Genomic DNA, 11,862 nt, shown 5'->3' on the forward strand with positions numbered 1-11,862 from the left:
AATGCATGTATTTGTAATGATTGTGTGCTTTTCACTAATGAGGAGGCAGTTTTGACTAATTTGGAAGAGGTTGAAATAGGGTTCTGAGCTCTTAATGACAAATTTTGGCATAAAAAACAACAACCTCACCTTGGCTTACCTCAAAACTAGAAAACAGTACAATAAATAAGACTACGAAGATGCAGTTAACAGCCAACAATAAACAAAATGATCTCGTCTATATACAAAGGAATTCATTTTTATCATTGCAACTACTGGGTACAGTTCAGTCTTAACACTTAATTTGTTGCTTAGTAATAAACAGTTTTACAGTAGTTGCAAAACAAAAAGGTTATGCGAGGGCTGAAAATTGGAAATTTACTAGAAACATACAAAGAAAATGAGAATGAGAGATAGGATGATAGATGTTTTGACAAAAGAGGTGTAAACCACACCAGAGCACTCGCCAACCACCCACCACAATTGTAAGGCTGAGAAACAATATATACGAAGATACACCACTGTCAGACTTCATCAGGGCAACAGAACAAGTGGATCAGAAACCTTGAACACCATAGTAGGCACCAGGGTCTTGGCTCAAGAAAAAGGAAACCGTTCATGTACGCACAGAAACCAGAGGTAGCAAGTGGGGTTTGAATCCTCAACGAGCAACAGCCCAACAGGGCATCTCATTTCATATGCACTCCTCTTTCTTCATGACTCGGGCCACCATCTGGTCTGCCTCACACAAGCACACACCTCCCGTACAACAAACACACACACAGATATACAAGTTTAACCATTAACTATAACCTTCCTAAGTGAAGTGATAACCAGTCACTCTTACATCAGAAGCATACAAACAATCAAACAGGTTTCCGTATTCATGTCTTGATAATTTCATCATGTCCAGATGAACGAAGGCCTGACATATTGACAACAAGAGACAGATGTTGAAGGAGAACTTCAGATTACACACAAAGAAATGTTCAAATATTTCCTGACTCCACCAACACAACTCGGACCCTTTAGCTGGTACACCGCTTTGACCTGGTCTGTGAGATCCAACTTAGAGCTTTTAGAATACATCCCAGCAGAAAAATGGATCTACAAACACGAGTAAAGAAGAAAACAAAGTCAGAATAAAAAAGAACATTGCACTGAATGAACCACAACCCCGTTCGTTACCTTGTTGATTTTTTCCTTTGGATGTGTGAGCAAAGACGAAAAGTGTTGCAGAGCATTGCAGTTTAGAACTGCCTGTGTCTGTTCATCTGTGCCAGTGACAATGTTGCCCACAGCCCTCAAAGCTGCAGTCTGAGGAACAAAATATGTATTAGTTACATTTTAATGAGTTTTTCAGCATTTACTCCACAAACAGGTCATATAAATGATGAAGATTATCGGTGTTACTAAAGAGTAAAAGATAAAAAAAGTAGGACGAATTAGGATGAAAGATCTTTGATGTGATAGGCAGAACAAACCGAACAACACCCGTCTACCGCACAAAAAATACAGATCAATTTTTTATACAAAATGCATTGACTACCTCAAACAGTCTACAACTACCAGAAGTAAATAATTTATCAAAGTAGCGACTAGAACTAATAGAGACGTGAGATTGCAAAGAGTAGAGCACCAACTAAAGGGCATGATCATAGCAACAGTGACAAAGAGAGATGACAAATCCACAATGCGTCACAACAATGAGAACACTTTGCTAGTACAGCTTGCAACAATATTAATAACAAAAATAAAGGTACCACACTATAGAAAAGCAACCAGTTTAGTTTTAGTTTTAGTTGAGGTTTTATGGCGCTCGCAACTGCACAAGGTCATACGCGCGCCAGAAGATTAGAGGTGCCACAAGAGAGTAACAAACATAAAAAAAAGAAGGGGAGATAAGGACGATATATGTTTGATAGGAAAGAAGCAAACCACACAAGAGCACCTGCCAACCGACTTAAACAATGGCTTGATCCTTCAACAAACATACTACAGTTAATAGTTGAGTGGTCTTTTACAGCTACAATAACCAGCTAAATTTTGTCAGCAAGTGAGAAGAACAATATAAAGGCTGAAAAGAAGTGGACATATTTGAAAGATCCCAATAAATTATTTTCATCCCTGTCTTTCTGCATAACAATGATCATAGCTGGCAGTTTCCGGATTTGTGTGAGTATAACTGCCACCCCACAGTAAATCTCAATGTTGCGCTCTAGGTCAAACAGCTGGAAGGTGGGGGAGGGGAGAAGAGCCTCCCATTTAAGCTTTACTCCAGCAGAACACACACACACAATACCACTGAAATCATCCCTACAATGCTCTTACCTGCACTTTGACATCCTGGTGGCAGAGGAGAGGGACAAGGAAGGGGACCACACCGCTGTCGATGACCATCTGGATCTGGTCATTACCCCCATCCGTCAGGTAGGACAGGGCCCACACTGTGTCCACCAGAATCTGGAGATGGGGGAGAAAGTGGTCTTGTTAAAAACACAAGTAATAAACAATTAAAAAAGAGGGCAGTTACAAAGAATTAGGCTATCTTATCTAAGTCAATTACCCCCCCCCCCCCATACTGCCGTCTTAGGAAAAAAGGATGAATATCGCAAATTGGGTCAAATAGAGATATCGATACCATGTGAAAGAGTATGAAAAGCTGCATCTTTTGAACCAGTGGCCATTACATTAAGAGATGTCCAAATACTTTATTTTGGTATTGGAAGTATCGTCATAATTTTTTCTTTTTAATTTATCTTATATTTTATGAAAGAAAGACGAATCTCTGGTCCTACTGTGAAAAAAGGACGAATACCTAGAGGTTCGTCCCCAGTTTACGAAAAAGCGACGAATATACCGATATTCGTCCTTCTTCGCCAAAACATGCCTACGTAACAATGCCACAGGTCTTTGGATGAAATACCAAAAGGCTCAAATCCTGGCATATCCGGCGTTGATCCCCGCAGTGTCAAGTGTGTTGCACGCAGTAAGACGACAAGCACCACTGCTTGTGTACACTCACCAGAATTTGAACCCCCGATCTTTGGCTCCACCGGCAAAGCGCAATTAAATAACAGTCTGAAAACACTTACATAAAACCAGACGAACCTCAAATATCACAGAAACGAAAAATCCAGGACTTTATTATTTGACAACGTCGGGTGAAAGAAAGACGAATATCGCTATTCGTCCTTTTCCCATGAAAAGCTAATTAAAACTTCATCAATCTGTTATGAAAGAATGACTTTTGTCTTCTAACACAATTTTTTTTTATATTTCCTAACAAAATTTTAACTACAAGTGCATAATTGCACCATCCTTCCTCCTGCAAAAAATCAAGTTAAAAATAAAATAAAAAACTTTTTAAACGTGAGACGAATAAATTTGATTTTTTGGCCCTCCTGGAAAATGGGTATGTCGCGATATTCGTCCTTTTCCCCCAAGACGGCAGAATAGGTAGAGATGACAACCCCCCCCCCTCCCTCCATCATAAGCAGAGATCACTATAATAACCCCATCATGGAGAAGGAACCAAAAGCAACTCACGTTGACATCTGAGTGGTGGATAAGAGTGCACAATGCTGGTAGAATTTCCTCGATAGTCTCCGCTGGAGGTGGCGGGTCCTTGTTCCGACACAGGTTGACGATGACCCACGCCACGTTACGCAGAAAGGGCAGTGGGATGTTGGGATTGATAAAGGTCAACAGGTGCTGGACAGCACCCAGGCTGATCACATAGTTCCTGCATTCGGGACCGTCACCTGCAAACATACATTGTAGTTGCAGTTCCCAGTCAGAACAATGAAGGCAGCATTTTGCTAAGAACAGACACCCCCCTCACCCCCCCCCCCCCCCCGTAGTTGGCTTAAAAACAAAGTTTTTGAACTCAGCAAAACATATTTGAAAAGCAAAAAAGTAAAAGAGAACATATCTGGTAAGCCATCTCAGGAACCCTTGAGATTTTAAAATAATTCTGACATAGGTAATTACAGAAAATCCCTCTTACACATAAAAACACATTTGGTCTCATTTCTATACTTTTAAGAATTTAGAAGGAAAAAAATAGGTAAAAACCCCCAAACTTACCAATAATATTACCCAAAGCCCACACAGCCTGTTCACAGACATTCTGATGTGGCGACCGCAACAGCTGCAAGAAAAATGGTACAGCACCTGGAGAACAAAAACATTAAATACATTAATAATGATTACCGCTAACAGCACACAAAAATAAGCAATACACAATAAAAACTAGAACTCCCCAGAGTGTCAACATATTTACCTACCTTTAAAAAATCACCACAAATCATTCCACACCATTAAAAAAAATATATACTCTAAACAAAAATTCACATCCCAAATGCAGGAGATTACGTGGAAAAAAAAAGTGAACGCATAATGATGGGCATCGTTCATGTAACCATACAAACAATTCACACACTTTTCGGCATTCAATAAATTCAGACCACCAAAGTAGACCTGTAGCAAAACATCGCTCCAATTGATGAAATAGGCTTTCTTTTTAATATTATTACCAAATCTAGTCTTGAAAATACATTATTTTTCGTCAACACTGACAAATCCAATGAGGAGCAAAAGTAGAAAATAGGGAGAACATATTTTCTTATAATACGACAGAACTATTCTCAGACCAAGAAAAATTTTTATAAATATATATTTTATGTGCTGGTTGAAAGTTATACACAAAGAATGAAGCCATACCTGCATTGACCACAGCCTGCGTTTGAGCTGAAGTGCCAGAGGCAATATTTGTTAAAGCCCATGCAGCCTCGAACTGTAAAGATGGACTGGATGAGAAAGAAAAGAGGAAGTTCTTAAACATCTAACACTGAAAAACAAAACACTACCAAGTGAACAGTAGCAGAACATAATCTATAGAAAAAGAAATATAAAAAACCCACAATTCATTAAAAGGCAAGGACTTTCCAAGGCAATATTAAAAACAAAACAACAATAAAATTATGTTTTCTTTCAAATTCTTTGGCAAAAATTATTTAAAGAGAGAGTAAATATATCTCACTTGTCATCTCTTGACAAACAGTTGACCAAGATGGGAAGGATACCAGATGTAATTAGATCATCAATTGGGGGGTTCCGATCACTTGACAATAATTTCCTGCAAACAAAAAGAAAAACTCAGGTTAGCTTTGTTCATGACAAGAAAAAGAAACTCCCCCAAACCAACATTTTCATCTTTCTTGTGCACAATAAAAAATTCTAAAGAAGCTACACATATTTTCATTTTCAAAGGTACTTTATACATCAAGGAAAATGTACAAAATTTAAGAGTGAAAACAACTACAAGGCTGGTACATATCGACTGCTCATCCCAATTTGAAACCAGAAACGTGTTTTCCCTTTTACCAAACGCATGGACATTTTTTTAAACAAATGCTTGTATACACACCAAAGGCTCCAAATTACAGAAATGAACGAAACTACAACTTGGCACATTAAAGGAAGACCAAATCTTATTTACAACACCCACGGACACAATAAAAATGAACACCCCCCCCCCCGTTGCAACACATAAATTACAACAAAACTTAACAGCATCTCACCATATACAAAAGTAGATGAATAAGTAGGCAGAATGTTGGAGCAAGAAGTCAGAAACCCCAGTAAGTGACTCACCTGGCTGCTTGAACAGCACCTAACTGAACCTCTGGCTCAGGGCTACTGGCATTGGCAACGATGGTTTCCAGGGACTGGGTAGTGGGTTTCTCATTATCTTCAGAATCGGTGCTGTCTTGAGTGGGCACATTGCGCCGTTTCAGCATGTGCTCTTCTTTTTTATTCTGAACATCAAAGTTAAACACACAAAATAATTTAACTTAAAATAAGGAAACTAAAGTTTTTAAAAAGAAAAGAAAAGAAAACAACAAATAAATAAAAAACCAATGTAAATGTCTTTTTGAAGTAAATAGAAATACAATTAATATACTGAAAGATTTCAATCCCTGAAGTTACATCCTGCAAAATCAAGAAAATAATTATGATGTAAATCATATTATAAAAAAGATTGGTTTATAGCGAGTTTGAAACCTTCCTAACTTAAACTGCACAGTAATTTTCCCAGAGCATCTTAAATTTAGAAAGGTTGCAAAACATTAAAACAGAAAAATGCACTGAATTTTGGCAAAGAAAATAGATTGATATTCACATTGCAGGCTTCTGGTACTGAATCATGAGAAAATGAAGAAGTTACAAAGTGGTTACTAGATAGTTGTTTACTACAAGCGCACATTTGATCACGATGTAGAATACAACATTGTCGCAGATAGGTTAAACTTTATATATTAGATGCTACTTTGTGAAATTCCATGTAATGGTATCTAAATTTTTGTTCAAAATGTCGTTCCATACTTTTCGCATGGCATGAACAGCAGAAAGGGAATCACTGCTGAACTAGGTAACGCCTACTGCTTAACTGCAGTAAAACGAGGCTGCTCATTGGACAGCATCAATTTAAATTCTCTAATAGGAATTTTCTCCACAACACCTTCAATTTTCTACAAGTACACAGCAATAACTTTTTAAATTATACTTATTTTCAAAAAGTGAAGAGTATTTCCCTAGCGGAATTTTGATCTTTATGTCTGTGCTGTTTACAGATTAGAGGTACCTTTTTTTTTTCTGAAATGAAAGATTTTAAAATTCAGGAAAACCGGTCATCAAGTATACATCCAACTGTTATTCTATAATATTACTATGAACTGTGGCACAAAGTATAACCATTTTCACACAAGAAAGAAAACAAGACCAGGCTGTATGGAACAAAGCACTTACTTTTCGCAGCTCAACTGTGACTTCTGTTCGTCTCCGACGCATTTCCTGTGAAAGAAATGGGTTTGTACACAAAGAATTAAAGCCATCAACAATTATACAAATAAAATAGAGAAATAGGCAGTGAATAACTTGTCTTACTGTGTATAAGCCCACAACCACCCACAATACTGTTTCCCCCTCCCAATTTCTTTGACGAGACTTTCTCTTACAACTTGAGAAACAGCTGAAATGTCAAGATGCTGCCTTAGGCCTTATATAAAAAATAGCAGGAAAAAAGCCCACCCAAATGAAATCTTTATGCAAACGAGGCAGATTGACCACTTATAACTTACTACGGAACTTGAACAGATTGGTGATGAAAAAAGGCCAGGACAATAGATTTTGTGAGATGATAAAAGCAGAGAAATGAGTGGTGACCAAACCACCATGGTTCATTTCAAACCATGTACATAAATTTAAGAGAGACAAAAGAATGTGACGAGAAGGGAGAAGGCCAAGAGGATGAGGATATGGGGGTTAGGGGATGGATATCATCAGTGTGAAGAAAGCGTTTGCTTATTAGGTTTGTCAAGTTTCACATGGTGACCATGGTCTAAAATGTAAAATTCCCATATTGTAAAATAAAACAGAGCTGCTAACCAAATTAACAAATCATGTTTTATAACATCTTGTACTACAAGTCAGGGAAAATCCATAGAAATCGACACCTTTGAACGTTACCTCCAAATAATTTAGCAATGCCCACCGAGCGCGTTTTGTTCTGCCATTTTTTGGCCCCCGCAGCGGGGGTGTTTCGTGGGACGCACTAACGCAAAGGTTGTTGTCTTCAACTCGCTCTCACGCCGCTTCTCGTGAATGGATATGAATGAAAATTGGCAGCCAATCAGAAAAGAGGTCAATCTCGTAGTATGCAGTTTGACAACATTGTACCCATCCAAAAAGTAGTCGAAAACGTTTGCGAAAATGGTTGATGTGGTGCGCTTTGAAGATTTTTCGGAGCTGTGATTTGTCAAACTGACTGATACGTTGCACACCATTTTTCTTTATTCCCTTAAAATTTCATGCTTCTGTGTTTAGCGGTTTTCCCGTAATCTTTCAAAATGTGGGAGTAACTAAGGGGAAAAAGCTGCATTGCCATTTGCGCGTGCTGGATGAACGACCGACCGGCGGCTGGGAAATTTCAACTGAGTGACGTCAGCAGCCATCGGTTGCCTTGGGCGATACAAACGAGGCTTATGTGAACCGGAAAGGGGTGGGGTGGGGTGGGGGGGGGGGGTGGGGGTGTAAGGATACTTGAAAACTAAATGGGGGCCTTAATAACTTGCGTTTTTGTTGCATTTTAGTCAAAATACAATAGATGTAGTCATTTTTATTTGCTTGATTGCATGACAGAAGAATAGAAACAGAAAAGCAAACATCTTGAGAAGTGGAATGGTATTGTGTTTGCGTTATGATAGCCTATTCCCCCTCTTGGGAAAGCACACACTTGAACTCGTCCTGTAGGCTCTGTCTGAAAAGTAAGGCATTAAGATTGCTATTAAAGAGTACGGTACTTATTTAGTCCAGTCTGGGAAGATAGTCCCGTTTATACATTGTTATCGTTCACACGTGCGTGCGCGCGCATGAGAGAGAGAGAGAGAGAGAGAGAGAGAGAGAGAGAGAGAGAGAGAGAGAGAGAGAGAGAGAGAGAGAGAGAGAGTGTTTGTGTGTGTGTGTATGAGTTGTGGCCTACACATGCAAAATATTCCCATGACTTGTAAACTATATTATCTGAACGCATCTTAATCTACCACACAATAGGATACTGTCCAACAATGGATATACACAGAGACGATCTTATTTTCTATAACAAAGTATGCATGCTTTTACTAGTAGAGAACTGGATTTATTAGACTAATAAATCCAGCTCTCTACTTACATATTTGTGACAAATTGATCCAGAGCATTGCTTGGAAATGAGGAACATTTTATGTTTCCAAAGTTTCATTCAAATATCAGGACTTTGGGAGAACATATGACTGATAATCTTTGTAAATCTTAAAGAACGTCACTTTTTTACCTGATAATGTCTTTACAACTCAAAAAGTATGACAGATATTAAAAATCTGACAGCATGACTAGATTCTGCATTAAAAAATGTACTAGACCGCCACGTTTCATTTACATATTCCAAGAAATAGACGAGCTATGACAAATTGTCTCAAAACGCACCGAAAACTGCCACATTTTTACCTATCCTATTAAACGTCTTCATAACTCAAAAAGTAGGATAGCTATGAAAAATCTGAAAGCAGGACTAGATTCTGCACTAAAAAATGTACTCGGTTGCCAAGTTTCTTTTAAATACTCCGAGAAATGAGCGAGTTATGGCAAATATTGTCTCAAAACTCACCAAAGAATGTCCCATATTTTGGGTTTTTCCCCATAATAATAAAAGTGTACCCAAAATTAATTGATTAAAAAATTTGTAACTTTTTTGTTTATTGATGGATTTCAAAATTCATAAAATGTTCAATTCTCTGTGAAGATACAGCTTCAAAATGCACATATTTGCAAACATTTTCTGGCAAAAAAAGGGTTTTCGTGGTCATTGCTACTTTATATGTAAAACCTCGCCAGTTGAGAAACTTGTTGGAGAACTAATGAGACAAAGAATGAGAGAGCCCACGAATGTCAACAATGTAGACCGGAGTGAATGAGTGGGGAGGGTGTGGCTTGCACAGACCAGAACGCATCGCGTGATAGGCCAGCCTAGTTTAGATTTATCTAGGCCTACCATTACCATGCCTCTCATTTCTCCGATGCGGGGATGGAGAGGCCACCGTGATGCGATGGATGGAGCGAGTGAGTGACGTGCGCAAGCAGACGGAAAGCACCACAGGGTGTGCTGGGGTGGGGGACAACATAACGGGCGAGTTAGCCTAGTTCTGATCCCCAACGCCGAGCTGTCAACATCGCTAGCGCTAGAGAAAGAAACCTGATTCGATTTATGATCAAGTATGGCCTAGAGGTCATGTTGAAACAAAATCACCATCAGGGGAGATAAACAGAAATAAACAGAACACCAAACTCATAGTTAGGCCTTCATTGTTATTTCCATTGAATTTACGAATTTATTACTGCATCCCTTATAACGAGAATCCTGCTACAACAAACATTTCGCACCAGTCCCATCCCTCTTGTTATAACAGGATTCCAAAGTATCCAGTTTATTCTCACCCTGGGTGAGAATAACCACTCAGAAAAATTATATCCGGACTCGAGTTTAAATAGAGCTAGCTCAGCTGGCCTTTAAGAAGATCATTCACACTAATCAGATCTAGATCTTGATCTAGATCTAGATAAAGATTAGCCTAGTGTGAAAATCGCAGCAAGAACAACTGATAACAAAATGTCTAGCCTACATTTCATCTTTTACAACTATGAACTAGAATCTAGAGGGCCCTTTCCATTTAAAATCAAGATCATGTCCTGATGAACACGGAAACAAAGTCAACCTGTGACTGTGACAAACTTTACTTTTTAAAATTTAAGGCTGACTGACCTTAGGCTACATCTAGATATCTAATCTAGATCTAGAATCTAGAGATCTACTAAAATAAAATTTCAAAAGTCGTGTTTTACTATCGTATCCATATGACGTGGGGAACTTGGGCCCCCACTTTTCAAAGAGGAAATTTACTCATTAATCCAATCCGTACTACGGCCATACACGCTTTTTTGTACAGATTTAGCAGTCTGTCAAAATGATTTTTTGAGAAATACTGAAAGTTTCAAAGAGATCTTTAACTACAAGTGTGAAAATGTGAAGAATACAACCCCTAGAGTACAAAATGACCCCTGGCATACGGATAGGGCAGGGTTAAAAGGCAGTGGTTTCAGTTTCAGACTCAGACAGAACACAGTCAAGTGTGACACAGTACAGGCTAGATCTAAATCTACACTACAGTAGTCTGTAGTAGAAAAATATCACAAGTTGGCCTCGGGAATCAAATAAACAACTGGCCTCTATTATTAATATGCTATCTTTCCAATTTCACCACTAGTCTAGATCTAGATTCTAGATCTAGACACCTAATCTAGAATCTACCTGCTCCGAGCAGGAGGATGATAATCATTATGGCTGGCACTGTACTTGAATTGAATGTTCTTGAGAAAAAAAATCGACTCACGTCTGCATCCTTGCCCTTGTTCTTGAACATCAGACCCCTCGTCCCCTTTCCTGCCGGATCGGTTGCCATATCTGCGATATAATAACGATGAACTGTAGCCTGTGTCTACAAAGTTAAATATTCTATCAGTTTAGTCAGTTTCTTTCTTTCTTGATCCTCTTCACACCTTAGAAATGTCGGACTTGATCATGCTTTCCGTCAAATATGTTACGGGCAATCTGATTGGACAAAAATTTGAGTAATTAGAAAAAAATTACTGAAGGATAAAAATGTCTTAAATAATTTTTTAACATTTAATATTATAAGCTTTTGAAGCAACTTGATTATTTTTTTAAATTCAAAGACAAAAACTGTAATATTTCGTCGCAGCATCCCAATTTTGCATTTGCGTAAAAATAACTATTTTGTAAGAATACTAATTGAAAAATATAATCTAAACCTGTTTCCCCTTATTTTTCATAAAGTATTTTGATAGCAATACACCCTTTTCAATATTCCGATCAGGTTTATGTCAAGATCACCGTTAAAATAATTTGTTTCGTCACATTGAACTAGAAAAAATTAGCCAATGACCAATGAGTTTGCAACAGTAAACCATTTGTCCGTTCCTACTAATTTATGCGATACTGTATTTTCTAAGACAAAGCTAAGCCAGGTTCAGTTTGGTATCTGATCACGGGGTGGGGTCAAGAAGAACATAATAATATTCTATTTATTATCATACTTGTTTTACTCTTCTGTTTGCTGTATTTTATCATTTCGAATTCTAAAATCTTTGACTAAGTAAAGAGGAAAAGAAGAAAAAAACATATGAACTGAGGATGAATCAGAACAGGATTAAAGTAGCATAACTCTTTGTCCGTGAAATCTTTATCAATTTTGTCAGTTCCCTCCCCTG

General features: G+C 38.1%; 1 protein-coding gene across 2 annotated transcripts in view; it reads right to left on the reverse strand.

Moving 5' to 3' along the window:
- LOC100533341 (importin alpha 3) overlaps window positions 1-11,174 on the reverse strand; it is a 26,491-nt gene extending 15,317 nt beyond the window's left edge. The window contains exons 1-9 of one of the 2 annotated variants that reach the window (XM_013083509.2): window positions 10,965-11,174; window positions 6,793-6,837; window positions 5,638-5,801; window positions 5,024-5,119; window positions 4,705-4,790; window positions 4,069-4,155; window positions 3,529-3,743; window positions 2,311-2,442; window positions 1,168-1,296 (exon numbers count right to left, since the gene is read on the reverse strand). In XM_013083509.2, coding sequence (XP_012938963.1) covers window positions 1,168-1,296; window positions 2,311-2,442; window positions 3,529-3,743; window positions 4,069-4,155; window positions 4,705-4,790; window positions 5,024-5,119; window positions 5,638-5,801; window positions 6,793-6,837; window positions 10,965-11,033 — 1,023 coding nt within the window. In that variant the 5' untranslated portion in view covers window positions 11,034-11,174. 2 annotated transcript variants of the gene reach the window in all.
- Window positions 11,175-11,862: the final 688 nt, after the last annotated feature.

This window comes from Aplysia californica, unplaced genomic scaffold, assembly GCF_000002075.1.
Source record: "Aplysia californica isolate F4 #8 unplaced genomic scaffold, AplCal3.0 scaffold00238, whole genome shotgun sequence".
NCBI classification, from domain to species: domain Eukaryota; kingdom Metazoa; phylum Mollusca; class Gastropoda; order Aplysiida; family Aplysiidae; genus Aplysia; species Aplysia californica.